Source organism: Toxotes jaculatrix, chromosome 23 (assembly GCF_017976425.1).
Source record: "Toxotes jaculatrix isolate fToxJac2 chromosome 23, fToxJac2.pri, whole genome shotgun sequence".
Taxonomy (NCBI): Eukaryota; Metazoa; Chordata; class Actinopteri; family Toxotidae; genus Toxotes; species Toxotes jaculatrix.
Genome location: NC_054416.1, coordinates 8,382,931 through 8,401,271, shown reverse-complemented (window position 1 = coordinate 8,401,271; position 18,341 = coordinate 8,382,931). Strand labels below are relative to the sequence as shown.

At 40.2% G+C, this 18,341-nt stretch overlaps 1 protein-coding gene across 1 annotated transcript in view; it reads left to right on the top strand.

Moving 5' to 3' along the window:
• The first annotated feature begins 4,607 nt into the window (after positions 1 to 4,607).
• Positions 4,608 to 18,341, top strand: part of LOC121176927 (inactive ubiquitin carboxyl-terminal hydrolase 53-like) — a 30,461-nt gene continuing 16,727 nt past the window's right edge. The window contains exons 1-8 of the mRNA XM_041031071.1: positions 4,608 to 4,959; positions 11,724 to 12,414; positions 13,200 to 13,292; positions 13,491 to 13,625; positions 14,979 to 15,089; positions 16,091 to 16,173; positions 16,375 to 16,459; positions 16,717 to 16,863. Coding sequence (XP_040887005.1) covers positions 12,271 to 12,414; positions 13,200 to 13,292; positions 13,491 to 13,625; positions 14,979 to 15,089; positions 16,091 to 16,173; positions 16,375 to 16,459; positions 16,717 to 16,863 — 798 coding nt within the window. The 5' untranslated portion in view covers positions 4,608 to 4,959; positions 11,724 to 12,270. The remainder of the gene's footprint in view (positions 4,960 to 11,723; positions 12,415 to 13,199; positions 13,293 to 13,490; positions 13,626 to 14,978; positions 15,090 to 16,090; positions 16,174 to 16,374; positions 16,460 to 16,716; positions 16,864 to 18,341) is intronic.

Here is an 18,341-nt window from a genome sequence, read left to right as displayed (position 1 = left end):
TCTATATTCCTGACTAGTCAATATATGTTAACCTCCTCTGTTTGGTTAATAGTCAGTGAAGAATTATTAACTTCAATAACAACAACACAATCATTAAATAAACAAACTGTAGCGCTGAGTTCTTCAGGTGACAAGTAAAATGCTCTTTTCTTATCTAATGTAACTGGGAAAGAATGGAAAATGGCTTTAAATATCCTTAATGCAGAGTTAGGGAGGAAATAGCCCATTTTTGATGATGTTGCTGGGGAAAGAATAATTAATGTGCCTTATCTTAGTCAATGAAGGGTATTACTTTCCCTAACAGACAGCACTGAGGCAATAGCATGCTTTTCCTGTGAGCTGCAGCTACCGCGGATACGGCAAACACAGCAGTGAAATATATCACAGTCACCCCTTTGGCTGTGCTCCAGAATTAATGTAACATGGTCAACTGCCAAAAAATTATGCTTATGTCATCCACTTTTCTGCAGTAAAACAAGAGGTACAATTCTACTCTGGGGTTAGAAAGGAAATGTAAGTTAATACAAGTGAATAAAAAGTAAAATAAACACACACAGACAAGTGTTTTTTGGATGGACACACCCTCTCACCTGCTCCCTTGGTGTATTATGAAATACACCACATGCTGGTACATCATGCTGTGTTTGTAGTAATGCTAACTCATCATGATAGCACACAAATACCATTTCAGTGAATAACATACACTATAGACAAAATGTACTAAAGGCTGCTTTTTGGTATCTTATCAGTGATTCAAAGAACTATGTGTTCTGCGGGCTCTTATTTTGAAATCTGACTGGACTGAACTGCATTTCCAGATGTCACAACTAAGAAGTACAAAAGTCCTCACCAAGAACCATTAACTTAATTGTTCTTTAGAAACCTGAGGAGTGGTTTTGTTCCAAGAAAAACTCATCATTACCGGAGTTTAATCCCCGGTTAAATATAGCACGAGTTGCTTCAGAGGCGTCGCCTCCCGTGGCCCCCATTGTGGCATTTGAGCATGTCTAATCTCTTACGTAACAACAGGGCATTCACTTCTGTGTGGTTCCTCATTAGTAGTAATTCAATATCAACACAACAAATGGTGTCACAGAAAACATTACAAGCTTTGCTTTGTGCATTCATTACACTTTATGCATTTTTGTTTCAGAAAGCAACAAAAGGGCATTTTCATTTAAGGGGATCAGCTTTGATTGACAATCTTAGATGCAACATGAATTCTTAACAAATATCACATATTTGTTTGTGTTTATTTGTATGGTCAGGACAACTTGTGTCCTCGTAGAACTAAAACCATTGCTTCATTAGTACAAGCTGTTCCATTTGAATTATTTGCATTTCCCATGATACCACGTGCATCCAAGTTTGCATGCGCGCACAGAAACATACACACAAACTAGGGCATTTTTTTATTACCCAGACAGGAGCAGATTAAGTTCACATTTTAATTAGACTCTTAAGTTTTGCAGTTGCTGTTACTACAGCAGAAGAGACCAGCAGTTGAAGAGAATGTAGCCTTATTCATTCAAAATTAAATTTACTGAAATTATGTTCCCACTGTTTAATCGAATAATGCTTAAAGAATAGATTCTTTGTGATCAATCAGATGAATCTCTCATACATTTAAACCTTTTGCTTTTTCATTTTCCATTTGTCTTGGTCTAAAAGGGACCACTCTGAAAGCACAAACTTTAGTTACATGATTTCAGAATTGTTGTCCCACTTTCCCTCTCTATCTCAGGGCTATAGAGTAGGTATGGATTGAAAAGCCAGACAACATTGCTAAAAATATCCCACTTCAAACTGCACAGCACATTTGGGGTGAAATGGAATTTAGTTGCCCGGTGACCCGACCAAGATCATCTAGATGAATCTATCGATCAGACAAAAAACAGAGACACTGGCAACCTGGTGGCTGTGTAGTGAGAGAAAAGGCAAAAATCACATCTGATGTGTCACGTTAAAAGTACACTTGATTCCTCAAAACTGATAAGTAGAAGTGTTGTTGGTGGTGGTGCTGGTGAAACTGCAAAAAGGACAAAGAGAGGACAGGGGTTTGTCATTTGAGCTGTGTTTAAGCACTGTGTTCAGCAGATCTCTTGCTGTTCACTGGGGCTTTCTCAAGGTGAGAAGTCAGGGCCATGGCACCAGCTCTCAGCGGGACATTTACCATGTGCACTGTCTCCTTGCAGAGGCGGCAAAGTCCCTCTAATTAATCTTAAATTAAAATGTCCTTCACAACAACAGAATCAAACTTCTGTATGATCAGTGGTTCTGCTGGGCTGTTAGATTTAAAAGCAAGAATAATTTCATCTCAATCAAAGTAGAGAGCAGTTGGGACAAGTGGACATGTCAAGGGTTAAAAATGAGGAAGTCATTCGAAGTGCATGCCAGCCAGGCAATGATGTGTCAGTGCAACGATACAGCCATTTTTAGAATTTTGGCTCAGAGTGGGGCAGAAATGCTGACAGGGCACAAATTGTCAGATTCAACGCCTGTACTACAAACTGTCCACCAAGGTCAGTCAGGAAAACTTTACATCTGTGGAACTTGTTAAAGACCTGATCCGTTAGAGCCGTCCGATCCATAATTTATGGGGAGTGTAAGATATTCAGCGCAGCGCTTCAAAGCAAGGAGGCCGACGGTGAATGTGGGAATCTCCACTATCATGATGTGTAACTTCTCTGTGTGAGCTCACAGCACCACACTGATAACAAAATACTTATCTTATTAATCCTGTCTAAAAATATCTGCAAAAAAAAAAACAAAACAAAGGTAGAATACTCCAGATTCCAATCTCCAATCTCCAAGAATACTTACAGGTTTGTTGGGTTATTTTACTTCCTATAGTTTAAGTGTGTTCAGTATGAAGCTGCAAAACACTTGTACACCAAGATCATGAAAGCTCACATCACTCAAACTTATTACCCATTACACATTACAACACTCAAACGTTTTTATATTTTAAGAGGAAGCATTATGTGTCCCTTGAGGAAATGTGTGCAAGGGGGAAATGGCATTGTCTCCTCAATGCGCCCTTTCAAGTACTTCCTGGGGAAAGGCTGCACACCGCTGATACATTGTGACTCCTCACCACACACTTGATCATTGCAAACTGTTTCCTCAGCCTTAATGAGGATTTTTTTTTTTTTGAAACACAAAGCTTGTTGGATACATGGCCTGGTTACAATAATTGGCACGCTGGATTTTACAACTGATAATTAGTCTGTCTAATTAAGGATCTACACTGAAGGGTTTCATAGGAGGTGGCACAAAGCTCTACCAAGCTGAACTTCCTATCTAGTATCTAGTTCCAGTTAAGCAGACATTGCAAATTAATTGGTCAAATGTTTCTTAAAATGCCAGTGTGGACGTTGCAAAAAAAAAGTGACTCAAAGGAACCTCTGAATTTGAGAATCACAAAAAAAGAGAAAGCCAAGAAAGTGGACTGACCTTTGTAAGTCAGCAAGAAAGATAATTACAATTAGTATACTGATGCCTCCCCCATAGCAATGAAACAAATAAATAACAATGTCCAAAAACATGCATGCAATCGGTCACATTGGCTAAGGACTAAAATTGGACCTCTGCCATATACAGTTGGCTGAATTTCTCATTAATGATCGGGAAAACCCAGAGTCATGGCATAGGCTAAATTAATGTTATTACCTAGAGATGTTTCTGAAAATAAATAAATAGACCATCAAAGATACAGTTTATGGTCCCCTAATTATATAACCCATATTATGTGCCCTCTTGTGGAGGCAATCCAAACTACTTATTTTAATTAATATAATAATTTAATTTGAAAATGTGGTCAGCTTGAGGCGTGAAACATGATAGGCCTGTTACGCTCAGTGGTCTCTTGCTTCAAGAAAAGGGGAGAAAATCTTTAATTGTACACCCCTTTCACTTGCTTTCTTTATGTAACGGGATCAGGCAGATGGTGTTTGGGTAACAAGAGCCTTACATCACTTTCCCCCTGCTCTGTTGTTCATAATCATCAGTCTTAAAATTGCCACCACATTGTTGGGGTATAACCATGCAGGTAAACGCTTAACGCCTCTGGGAGCAGGCTTAGTCACCACACTACTACGCAGTGTAGTAGTGTGGTGACTGCTGATGTTCTTGGCTTAATTTTTTTTTTTTGCATCCCAGCAAAAACAAAAATGAGGGTTTTTCTAATATATAAATGCATTTTAAGTGATTTTTATTGTTTTTAGAGAGACAAGTTACTTTTAAATAAATTGTTGAAGTATGTACGTGATGCAGGTTTGCAGCACTGGGGACTGTAAACTAACACTACGCATTGTAGTGGGCTGCAAACTGCAAACCGCTGCACCATAAAGCAACATTAACGAGCCTGCCAGCAGAGTTGGCGCTCTGCAAATATTGGAGAGTGTGTGTCCGCCCGCGCCTTTGTGTGTATGTGCGTGTGTGTGTGTGTGTGTGTGTATGCGCTGTAGCTGTGGCAGTGGTGTACAGTAGCATGGCAGACTGCAGTAAATACAGTGTTGAAGAGGCGGGGTTTGACATCTCAGCTCCGAAAACATCTCTAATCCGGTATTTCAGGTGCCGGAGTCGACCGAGCGACCATTGCTCACTACCGCCGCGCATCAGCAAACTGCAGCAGCGCCGCACGCCTCTGAAAAACCGGAATATATGGCAAGTGGACAGGGACGGGTGCTGTGTACGAAGTGGAATTTCTGAGAGGAAAGAAGAAGAAAAAAGCTGGGGAGAGAGTGAAGTTTCAGCGGCGTGAGGATAGCACTTTGTTTTCTGGTTGGTGTTGTAGTTTCCAGCGACTCTGCCTTGAAGTAGATTTTTAAGCAGAGACTCATTCGGCTTCTCGGTTCCTCCTCCCCCCTTCCCCCGAAACTCAACCAAAATACTCCAACTCTTGTCCTGTGCACCCTGGAGGATATTACCGCACTTTGACTTATCGTCCTCTCTGAGGTGAGTGGCTTTTTGTGTGTTTAGTTTGACTTAACTCCTCAAACTTTATTAATTTATGTTTGTGCAGCGGTAGGTGCGGGCGGAAATGTAGCTTTACCTGGAACACAGGTAAGTCGGAAACCAGGTAGGCCTAGCGTTAGCTGCCTCTTGTCGGTCGTGTAGCGTTACCTGGCGTACTTGTTAAGTTACAAAATGTGGTGTGGAAATGTTTAAAAACGCCGGGGGACTTGTTTTGTCGTTTTGAGGGTTTAATTTCTCAAACTTAATGTTGGTATTTTCTTTTGAAAGTCGCCCGCAGTCGCATTGCTGTTGACAGCTAGCTGTGTGTCTAGCTGTGTGTTGGATAAATCATGAAATATTAAAAACATGCAGCTATCTTAACCTAAATGAGGTTTAAGTGATTGCTCCTCAGGTATTCAGGTTTTTATTTTCACACAGTATCTCGTTAATTTGTTGGAATATATATTTATTTATTTAGGTAGTTTGATCAAGTGAAGATATCCATCTCTTTATAGTGTTGTGTCAAGCCACAGTCTCCTGTTATGCTTTGGTGTGGACTGAGAGGTTTGTTATTGCGTAATTTTTTTTTTCTTTGAACATTTGAACAAAACAGCCTGAAGTTTATAGGAGCTCATTCAAAGCTCATTGCCAGACCCCCATCCACTGCACCCTGTGAACTGGTTTCTCCTACTTTAATTCAATCCAGTGATAAGAGACAACACCCCCGACCCCCCCCCCCCCCCCCCCCCCCGAGCGGCAGACCTCCCATAGGCACGGGTGATGATGAAGCAGTGAGATCACCAGCCCTGTAAACATCTTGCACACTCATCCTTTATGTTCGCGGTTGTGGAACATTTCCTCCAGGAGCAAGATGATGAAGTAAATATGGAGGCATGCTGAAGAACCAGTTTTGACAGTAAGCCTTCTGCCACCTCTTTGTTTGCAAGCATGTCTAGAAGAGTACTTTTATTAAGTATTGTTTGCTTATTGTCCCGTGTCGTGATCTGCTTCTGATGAAGTGTTTTCATGTTTGCTAGATTATGGTCATTGTGTGTGTTTAAAAGACCCAGTGCGGGGGTTTGCAACTTTACATTTCGCTTTAAGTTGAATTAATTCACTTTTATCTTAAGTTAGAAAATGATAAAAGGAAACAAGGTTTGTGGACACAATCATCATACTGGATATTTTTTTGGCAAGTTCTTGTCAGGTGGGGGGAACATTAAGGAAGCAATCTTGAGAGCGGAGAGGAGGATGTTATATTTCAGTCAGATTCTATTCAGTATGGGATCCTGGAACATGTGCTTTTGTTCTCCCTTTTCCTCTGCTGGACACGGTGAGGAATAATGGGTGACTCAGTAGTGTAGGTGACCTGTTCAGTTTCACAGAGCTGAATGCAGCGACCGTGTGCTGGAAAGCCGCAAGCCTTTGAGCAGGAAGCCCACACAGGAAACGACCGGTGCATTGATGCCCGAAGGCTTAAAGCATGTCTGCAGTCCGTAGAGAATTTTAGAGTTAAGTTTCACTGTTATTTTAGGGCTTCAGCTTGTTTTATTGCTTCTTCTTCTAAATGCAGTGGTTGCATATTCTAAGGCTCTTGTATATTTTCAGACTTGTGTGTGTTTGCCCAGTCCTAACTTTTAATTAAGATAAACATTCTGACAGAGGAATCGGGGAAAGCCAGTGCACTAAATTACAGAAAATTAAAACATGGTGTCGACAGTGGAGAGGAAATGTTTGTCCTTGTGTCAGACACTTTGTTCACCACTTAATCAAAAACACATATGACGTGCAATTACAAATCTAAGTGGGAGACTGTCAACAGTGAGACTTCTTTATGTAAAATATGACTTCATTCCTACATTTAGCATATGAGTCAGACCTCTGAGAAGTTTGCATGACTGCACCACCCGGAATGGAGATTTATTGTTATTTATTGTTTCTGATAAAGAAACAGTTGCTCAGAATCAGTTTTACATAAAAGTTCACCCATTTGTTTTTCTTAGTTACTTTAGCAACAGTTGTTAATTTTAAATGCCATCTAATTATGTTGTGAGGAAGTTGACGTGTGTTTTACAAAAGAAACTCTCTGCGTGTGTGTGTGTGTGGGCTACATAAGTGTAGGTGTGTAAGAGGTAGAAATAGATTTTTTCCCATTTACTGAAGTTTCTTGGTTGACGTAAGATGATGTGTAATACACGGGAAAAAAATTAATTTGACTAAAAATAGAAAAAAGAGATTCACAATACTTTGCTCTTCATGAGTTTTGGAGCTGCTGTTGATCCTAATCCCCTTTAATGAAAGCCATTAATCAACAGCGAGTCAGAGTTGAGGAGTAACCTGTGGATAATGCACCAGCTTGATGGAAAGATATGTTGATCTGCATCGAGAAAAAGTTGTAGAGCGGCGAGAAGTTGTGCTGTGCTGTGGGACACATTGTGTTTTATCAAGGGAAAGTTGGATTAAAATTAATTTAAAGTCTCCCATGAGAAATTTTATGAGTTTAGGCTGTTTGAAAGAACTGTGATGTAGAAGCAAACCTGGAAGCTAAATTGATCCAACAAAGGCGTCCTTATATGCATCAAATGTCTCTTCTCTCTTTGTGCTCTTCCCACGTTGTGTTTCTATTTCCACATCTTATAGACATTGAATTAGCATGACTCAATTTCCCACAGACTGATTCATCAGCTGCTCTTGGCATTACCATATAAAGAAGATCAATTGAATCATTCCTAATGAGGCTATCCATCAACAGATCACTAATTGATAAATTAGAGCATCAAGAATCCCCATGCCTTCACACCAAACGTGTCCACATCTAACTGACTCCCTAAAGCTTGTCAGAGCTGCTGATGCACAACACAGTCTTTGGCTGATTGCTTTGAGGTGCTAGCCTTAGCGTTTTCCCTATGACGGGGGGGAAAAAGTCAATCTTGGACTTTCCTTGACAAGTCTGAGCAAGCTTTTGTTTACAAAGGAAGACTGGGCTTCCTGTGCTAGTGCTCCTGAGAAAAAAAGTGAAATGACTTCTTTTGTTTGGCTTCAAGTCAAATCTATACTACATACTTCCACGATGCTGTGAGAGTGAGGTAGGTTTTTATTTTATATATTTTACAAATATATTTATGTATAATATTTTCACATGCTTTGTATAGCATTCCGAGTGGTATTTGATTTTTTTTTTTGCCATTTTTCTAGTGGTGCTTTCTCTGTGTAAGTGGAGTGCTTGGATAATGCATCTTTAACCTCTCTGGATGTTGCTTTTTGTTGCTATGATTTCATCTTATCTAATATCAAGTACGCTGCTCTTGATCTGTCAGTGTTGTCTTTGATTGAACCCAGCTTCTTTGTGTGAACTCATAGCTGAATTGAAAGACCCAGGGTCAACTGAGCCAGTTGTTATCCAGGATCACCAGTGTTAGGTTGATTAGACTAAATTAATTGCTTTATGAGATGGGCCTTCAGAGACCAGTGCTGAACAAAGAACTGAGAATCTTATTAACAGTAGCTCATTGGGGTTACCTGTTGAGATAAAGCCAGAGGGTTTTATGGAAAAAAAACCCTTTAATATGGACAAACTTTGTAAGGATCAACTCTAAGAGAGTAAAATCAGTCTGAAGAAAATGTTGTCATTCTCCACTAAGACTTGAAACGGAAGGGTGTCAACAGCCGTCTTGGCTTACATTATGCAATGACTAAAACCTGGCTTCTGGACAATATTGTGACCAGCCAGTTGAGTCATTTTCTCCACCTAGGTTTACGAACAAAGAGGCAGATATTTCATATGGCTTCATTTAATCGAAATTGATTATGAGGGATATGTTTTCAATTTTTGAGATGAAGTCTTTTTTTTTTAAAATTAGAATATCATAAAACATCAGTATATGAAATACTGTAAGAATGTACATGTTGGCGCAGCCACCTGTGCAGACAATGTGCACGATTCTTTCCAACTCATCACTCTTTCATCTGTATCCCTGCTCACAGGTCAGGTGCAGTATGTGCTGCTTTAACCCCTCTGGATTGTAACCCAGCAGGTCCGTGGCTAAAAATGTGCTCAGTGTCCTGCAGTGCAAACACTACATGGTGTGGCTGAAATAGTTGCTGAGCGTTGGCCTCATCATATCACAAAAGAAAATGAAATGATGGTGAAAGTAATTTTATAGCAAACATGTTTAAAGGAAACCTGGTATTTTTTTTTTTTTGCCTGTGTGGAAAAAATTATGCTCTTTGCCTTTAAGCAACAAAACATAATCTTTTAAAATCATGTCACTGAACTGTGGTCAGCAGATAGTTTAGCCTAAGTGATATTGGCAGTTTTTCAAGTTGACCACCGTAATGCAATAAAATTTCTAGGACCAGACATTTGTATACATTTTTAAATATTTATTCCTGCTGTTGTCAGCAGTGTCACAATGCAAAACATGCATTGGCTTCGTTCTCCTTGCCGTCAGACTGACGTTGAATAATGTGGACATGAGGATGTGTGTCATTGTGTGTGCTGAGAAGCTACCCAGATGTGTTTGGTATTATTATCTTTAAAAATACTCAGAAATATCCTTCTTTTATTGTAAGAATCAATGAATTGTAACATGGATCAGTGTTTAATTTGGCCTGGAGCGACCAGGGTGCCACTTGGGTAAATATAAGAATAATGAATAAAGACATGTATTCAGGCTTTTTATTTGTAACAAGTTTCTCTTATATATACATATAGTACCAACATGTCAGGGTGTGTGATCTCACTGGAAAAGGTGGGCTGTATAGGTGGAGCACATACGTTTCCACTTGCCCCTCCTCCCCTGAAACTAATCCGAAAACAGCAGCTCTTGAGCAACTCTGAGCTTAAGCGATTGCTTTGGAATGCTGTTGTTATGGAGGCGCTCAGCAAAGTACAGAGGCAGAGACGTTAGGATGTTCAGTGAAATCATGTGAAGATGACTCTAAATACTAAACTTCATGTTGCACCATTAACCTGCTTTAAACTCACATTGTTGCAACATCATCTTCTATTGAGGATTCTTGAAATACCAGGATGGCAGTGTTGTCCAGCTGGTTTTGGCTGAAACTTCGTGTGGTTCTGGATACTGTTTCAAGAGGGAAGTTTCATTGTTTGCACAAAGTAGGGCAATATTTTCTGTCCTCGCTCTGAATAACAAAATGTTTGAGGTTTATTCTTTGAGGTTATTTTTTTTTTTAGGTGTGAGGGGACTGTAGGAGGATGAATCACTGTGTATCACACAAGGAACTATTGCTCATTGTTGTTTCTTTGTACTTTTTTGGTGTGGAAAGATTTCCATGAAGTTACAGAGCAAGCTTTGTTATCACTTAGAATGACATAAAAGAATATCCTTTTAAAAAATCACCATAAACATATCAGAACTTACAGCCTGTGACTATATGCACCTCTTGGGGCATTCACTAATGTAATAACCTAGGCACAGCTTTCACTGCCTCACTCAGCACAAGCATATTCATCCATCAAACCTCTCAAAGTGTGTTCACTGCTGCTCTCACAGGTACACGGTGCACATTCACTGCAAATTTTGCTGGTGTTGAAGCTGCATAAACTGCAAGTTTCATAAATTGAACTGCATCTTCAGTTTGTTTGTTTTAATGTCCTCTACTGCTCATCTTGTGTAAAAAAAGAAATAGGTCAGTCTGGTACTCCTTTGTAGCTGCGTTTTATTAAAGAATGACAGTGCCAGGAAGGACAAGGAAAGTTGAAGCAGTGTTTTTTACATGGAGGTCTTGAAATCTCAGGCCATGAATTGATGACCAACAGCTTCAGTTTTGGATTTCAACCCGAGACTAGAATCTACAAAAAAAAATCAACACACAAAAACACAGAAGTGCAGATGTAAAAATACCATAAAATTATATATTTTTTTTGCTACAGTTTATGAGACATATATGAGAATTTCCTGCTTTTGTCTGTTTCATATTATTGTCAAACTGAATACATTTATTTTCTAACTGCTTAATGAGGTAGTCTGGTGGCTTGTGACATCTGTTTGTTATTGTGTTTGATGTATTAACTACTATGAATAGGAAAATCTAATTAACCAATAGCACAAATAATCGGAGAGTGTAGCACTGTAGGTAGAGTAATCTATATTTAGAACTGGCATAGACTGTGGTCTGCAGTTGTCAATGTGAGAGCTGGGGAAGATTGTTGTCAGTAGTGACAGCAGATCTTTACAGTAGGTAATGTTTATTTCTCCTGAGCACCAGAACTGAATGAAGTCAATCTGCACCTTAACTGTTGTTTGAGTGGTGCTGCACAGTGATAAATCTTTCTGCTCTTTGTATTCCTAATGTACAGCTACACACGCTCCGTAATATTCAACACATTAATGCAGATTCTGCTCTAATTCAACATCTTTTTCCCTTTAAATATCTGTTTGCTATTATTGACTATAATGTTAAGGAAATTTAATTAAATTTGGCTGAATGTTAATGTGCAACTTCGGTTAGGGACAACTTCAGTGTGACACGCCTCCAGTGCAAAGGGTGTTTGTAAAAGTTAATGTATAAGCTTTGTTGACATGCCTAAAAAGTCCAGTTTGAGATTTAACCTAGAATATGTCATAGACAGGTAGCTGTGGTCTGAGATGCACTGCATTTCTCAGTTGTCCAGCTGAAAACAGCAGTTACACATATTAGAAAACAGTAAATTCTTACTAGGAAACACAGTAATTGATAATAAGCCCCATAATGCCAACTAAAATCTCATTTAATCTCATTTCTCTCTTTCTCTAACACAGCCCAGCTGTGTTTGCTGCCCAGCCTGGATAAGACTTTACTATGGATGAACCCCTGAAAGGGACGATCGACTGCAGCTGAAAATCTTAAATAGCATCAGGACCATGTGGAAAAACTTGCTTACAGGAGTCCACTATCCCTTCTCAAGCTGTTGTTAAGCTTTGCGCAGAACAATCAAGGCAGAATGACTGAGGTGTGTTCCTCCGTGGTGAAAACACATCTTATCAGAAGTATCAGACCGCTGATAATGAAAGGCTTCCCCAAACGAAGAGTTGGATTTTAATTTTTTGTGTTGAGTTGTATTTTTATTTTATTTTTTTTAATTGGAAAGACTTCTGTATTACAGATATAGTAAAACAGACTTCTACATGAGCTGCTGCAATGGACTAGAAGCCCATGTGTAGCAGGACAGCTGCTGCAGCTCGTGGAATAACGTAGCCCCAGACTGTTGGGGACTCCCTCCTTCAGGGGCCGAGGGATCTGTTCCCAGCCCCAACCTGCCCTGTCGTCTGACCATCCCACCTGTCTGAACGCAGACCCCGCTATCCAATGGCATGGGTCAAATTCTTCAGGAAGCCGGGGGGCAATCTGGGGAAATCTTACCAGCCGGGGAGCATGCTGTCTCTGGCCCCCACCAAAGGACTGCTGAATGAGCCAGGCCAGAACAGCTGCTTCCTCAACAGTGCTGTGCAGGTAGGTCTGTCCTGTTGGCTGTTTGTTGATTATTTGTGTAAAAATGTAATCAAATTTTTTTGAATTTCTTTGCAAAAATAAACTATTTAAAGCTGCACAAAAAGTAGTGATAATTGTCTAAAATAGTACTTTACCTTACCTTCTGTTACTGCTTGTATAACTTCATTTTATTCACTTGTTGCTTCCTTCCTTCAGGAAGGGAAAGCTGTGCATGTTCCACCCTCTGACATGTGACCATCATTTATTTAGAATGATCAAAGCTTAGTCACTGTCTAAATTTGTCAGAGCTTCCTAGCAATTTATTAATGTACTTAAAGGTTGCTTTTGGCTAGTGGGATACTGGGTGGCTCATTATTGTGGTCAGCCACACAGTGAGGTCACTCTTAGAGACAGTGACTCAGAGGGTGAGACAGCCGATGAGCTGGTTGAAGACTATCATTACCTTCGGCTTTGTTTTTGTGAGGGAGTTGTTCTTCTCGCCCACTCCTCATCCTCATGACCTTGCAGACATTGCACTAATACAGAAATGACATACACAACAAAAGACCCGAGGATGTTAAAGTTTCTTACATAAAGAAATACCTCCCACTTAAAAATAGACACCTCTGTACTTATTCTTAACATTATTTTGAAAGGGCAGCTGGTTTCAGAAGATGAACTTTGGTGTTTCGCTTGTCTATTTGCTTTTGATACCTTTGTTTGCTTTATTTTTTGAGTTTGTTAGAAATACAAAGGTAAGAGTTAAGCTTTTTAGTATAAACAGCCTTCCTCTTTTCCTTGTGTAGGTACTGTGGCAGCTGGACATCTTCAGACGCAGTTTGAGGCAGCTCCCTGGACACTTCTGTTTAGGAGAGTCATGCATCTTTTGTGCGTTAAAGGTAGGGTGTAGTCAGTATATTTTTATAGGAGCTAACACTGAGAAGTAACTGTGTAGTTCCTGTTTGTTTTATGGATGTGGTGACTCGTTGGTTCACAAATTCAGATTGTGTATTGAGCAGTGAGCTTGACACAAATGCTTTTAATAAACAAAATGTCCCATAGTCCATGTGCAAACAAGTTCTTGTTGTCTTCTTCAGGGCATTTTCTCCCAGTTCCAGCACAGTCGGGAGCGAGCCCTGCCCTCTGACAACCTGCGTCACGCCTTGGCAGAGACCTTTAAGGACGAGCAGCGCTTCCAGCTGGGCTTCATGGATGATGCCGCGGAGTGCTTTGTAAGTTCCTGTGGCAACCCGGCTGTCCTGAGGGAGGGAGACTAGTGTATGGAGAGGGATGTGTGTATGTTTGTGTGTTACTCTCCCGCACAGTTCGGGTAATGTACTGCAACAAACTGTTTGGCGAGGTCACTGAAAGAGCTTCTGTCCCTCCCTTCCCCTCCCATCAACCCCTGCCACATTGCCGCTAAACATCATCATGACAGGTTATATAAGCGCCAGAGTTGTGTTTGAACCTCTCCGTTTTGTGCTACCATATTGTGTCACATCATTTCCGTGCTTTTTAAAAGTCGATTTCATGCATCCTTCACCGTTTTTACATATTGGTTCCATTTTTTTCTGCTGTTTTTTTGGTACAGCAAAGCATTGTTTAGCCAGAACTTGTTTTTCCGTAGCTGCAGTGTAATTTTCATGTTTTTTTGTTCCAGTTTTATTTTGATCCAACCAACAAATGCAAAACAGATCCTGCAGCATTTTTTTCATCCGTTATTTTTCAACCACGTTTTCTTTTGTCCATCAGGCCTAATTAGTTTATTTTCTTCTCACAATGTTGATAACTTCTGCTTAATGACAGTATACCCAAACAGCACAGATGTATCCTGATGTTATCCCACAATCATTGTTTATCCACATAGGATGCCCAATTACACAGCAATGGATAAACAAAAGAGAGAATCTAATGTCTCTGGAACAGAAGCAGAAAGAACTGTACTAAATGTGAACACTTGGTAACAAGTGTGAGCAAGTCCCTTTGATTCTCAAATCCACAAACCTGCCACAAAATGAAGCTAAATGCAGAGAAAGCAACTTTGGGGCTTTGTTTCTTTCTTTGTCCGCAAAAAAAAACCCATGCAAAAAGTCAACCGTAACTTTTTACTTTTTTCAAAAGACTGAAGCTTATGTGCCAAAGTTGTTATCTTTTATAGACAATCTTAATTCTTAATCCCACACAGATCTTTGCCCTTGAGCGTTCACCATGTAATGCACTGGCAGCAGCAAGCTGGTGTAGAATTTATGTGAGGAGTTAGCCAGTGTCAGATTAACAGGCTGTGAAGTTGTGCCTGTAACCTTTGCAGGCCTACCTTGCAGCCTTAATATTTTATAAACTCACAAGTACTGCACCGAAACAGGAGGGAGCCAAAATGAAGCATAGCTTCCTTCTGATGTCAGGTTTACAACATGACTCTTAAATTGCAGTGTCCCTTTGCACTGCAGTTTTGCTCTTGGAAATACCTGTATCAGAGTAAAAAAAATAACAATAAATAGCCTGTGGTACTTGTAAAGATGTTGTTTTACAACAACAGAGTTGGAAATATTTGTCCCACACCTGATAAATCTCCTGTTCTGTCATAGGAGAACATACTAGAGAGGATCCACCTGCACATTGTGCCTGAGGAGACAGATTCCTGCACTTCACAGTCTTGCATCACTCATCAGAAGTTTGCTATGTCAGTTTACGAGCAGGTCAGTAAAGAGACGGCATTGATCTATATTATATTATTTTACTTAGTATTTTTTTCTGTTGCATGTATCTGTGAAAAGGTGGTGTTGAAAATCTGTTAATTCAGACTGATATTTTTTCTAAGGACATTAATTCTAATTTTATTGTGACTTCCTTTTTTTGCTGTAGATATTTCAGTTCATACAGCGTTTGTTTTTGCACGGCCTCTACAGTAATGGACAAGCTGAACACACAGCAGTGTTAGGATTAAGCAGCAGACACACACGCACACACACACGCACACGCACACAGACAGGTACATGAATCACTGTCTGAGACAGTAGAAATCCAATCCGTCATGTTTTGATACTGGGTCGCCCCAGTGGAATAAGGAGGGTGTTTCTGGTCAGATTCCACAGTGCTGCAGCAGCAGTACCAGATAAATCACAGATGGTGTACACATAAATTCCAACACAACACAAGACAGACACCACCCTGCCCTGTGGCTTTGATGCCCATCAGACACTGACTGTGTCCCTGTCCCAAACCAGTTCTATCTCTGAATCAAACAGATAATGCGCCTTTGGACTAAATCCCTTAGGGGCACAGTCAGTGGATTTTGTTCCACCTCGACTTCAGGGCACCCAAATCCAGCAAATATCATCAGAGCCTAAATGAGGATTTCCTGTGTCAGAGGGAGATTGATAACTTGAGAAATTAAATTGGATGCCTGATAATGTCAATCAGAGTTTAGTTGGTGACTGAAAAGGATGCTGTAGAGCCCGCAGTTCATAACAAATGGAAAGCAGTAAGACTGACATGTCTCCATCTCTTGCCATAATTTATACAAATAAAGAAGAGTTTTGAAAATTTCTGATCCCATTATTTTGAAAATGACATGCTGTTTTGATAATTAGTCCTTGGCAGTGGCTGTGCATGTTGAAATCACACCGGTTTATCCTTTTTCTTACTTTTTCTTGTGTTTTTTTTACCCTCTTGGTCTCCATCTCTCTCCCCTGTGCAGTCCGTGTGCCGTAGCTGTGGGGCATCATCCGACCCACTGCCGTTCACTGAGCTGGTGCATTATATCTCTACCACTGCACTCTGGTAAGGCACGGGCAATATGAAACTTTCTTTGCTTCCCCTTCGTCGTCTGTCCCACTGCACTCTGTTTTTGCTTTTTTCACTTCTTTCTGCACATTCGTCATGAGGGCGTAATTTAACTTTCAGCGGACTTTTCACACATTTTTTTCTCTCCACATACCTTGATCTCTCTCTCTCTTGCTCTGCTTGTTTTCTCTCTCGCAGTCAACAGTCGCTTCAGCGCAGAGACGAGTCGTTTGGGGATCTGTTACAAGCAGCGAGTACGATAGGGGACCTTCGCAACTGTCCAGTGAGTTATCACAGTGCACCAGTTTGCTGCAAAAGCCTTTCATTAGAAATTTGGCCACAATTTTCTCTATTAAATGTTTGCACCATTTGATGAGCAATTCTAGGGCAGTCTGCACGGACTCCCCTGAATGCCAAACATTTTATTTTCCATATTTATTGTTACTGACCAGCCAGTTTTGTAGTCTACATTGTAACTGGGTGAAGTTGCTTTTGGGTATTACCATAATTTTTTTCTGTGTTTTTGTTTTTCTTTTCCAGAGCAACTGTGGTCAGAGGATAAAGATCAGACGGGTCCTCATGAACTCCCCAGAAATAGTTACCATAGGCTTCGTCTGGGACTCCGACCAATCAGACCTCACTGAGGATGTTATCCGCTCACTTGGACCTCATCTCAGTCTCTCTGCGGTGATTATAATTTAATCAGTAATTTATGTGCACTTTCCATTTTATAGTGTAGTTTTGTTTTTAACTTTTATATCCCTTTATATTTCCGTATCTGTGGTGTGTGGAATTCCACTATGAACATTTTTGAGAGGGACAGGGTGTTTTTACAGAAAGAAAAATGTCAAGGATCTTTGTTTTCTTTTTTTTTTTCAAGAGGGCAGATTAAAGATTAAGGTTGTTAAAAAAAAAAAAATTCCAAGCAAAATTTCCTGTCAGATCTTTTCAGATTAAATAATTAATTATTTAACACAATATCAAATAACTCTCTCCAGGCATGGCTCAGTTTGTTAGTATCTTCTTTGAATCATTCACACAGCTGCCGTTGAGCGTTTTCTTTCTTTTTTTCTTTTTTTTTTTTACCGTTTTAGGGTCAGTTTATTTTGGTACAGTTGAACATATGTGGGAAATAAAGTGGGGATTTATTTCTCTGTAAGTCGGGGCCGTTGCATAAGCAGTCAACGCCCAATGCCCAGTTGGCCCACGCCACTGATCAAAAAGCCCCTGCTGGCCTTGGTCAGCTTGTCAAAAAGCCCCTCCCCTCATCTCTGTGTTTTCCTGAGTGTGTGTGTGCATGCCTGTCTGAGGGAACATGTGGGCTGAATAGACGTCACTGAGATACGGGAGAAAACAACATGTGTTCAAGACCGCTTTTGTTGTACTGTTAATATTAAGCATTCTTGGTCGTAAGTATGCACAAATGTGGCCATGTTTACTCCTTCCCTGTTCACAAAATCGCATCTTCCTGTACATGTACATGGTTAGGATGTCTGCAGTGTTCACATATATTCCTGAGAAGCCTGTTCACATCAGTCCACTGTGTTTGGTGGATGAGCTTCACAAGCAGAAAAAAAATCAATCAGTGTAGTTCAGATCAGGGCATGCTCATATTCTCCACACATTACATAACTTCTTCCCCCCCCCCCCCCACTATAGTGTGCCACAAAGGCCTTAATTCATTAGGGAGCGTTTCATGTGACTTTATTGGGTGTTAAAGGGAGCCCTCTACCCCCACCGTTTGCTTTGAAATCTATTGTTCGAGAGAGTGAAAGGAGAGAGACAGAGAGCTGGTTGTTCAGGATACATGGGAGGGAGAAACAAGTGACCGTTTCAACACTTTATCCATATGTCTGCTAAATGCTGCAGCCTTTTACTTTCATCTTTGTATCCATTCTTTATTTTCTTGCTGATATTTTTGACATTACTGAGCAAAGAAATACATGAAGAAAACACCACTTCATGTTACTGTTCAGGCCATCAGTAAGAATGCTGTGGACCACTGTCGTATTACTGTAGATATCAAGTGTTGCCATGACAGTGCTGATTTAAACCAGCCCTTATTCATACTGATTGTCAGTTCATTCCCTCAGACCTTAATCTATTAACAGATTGAGTTACTGATTCCCCTGGCTATCAACATCACTCACTTGCCTGCCCACTTA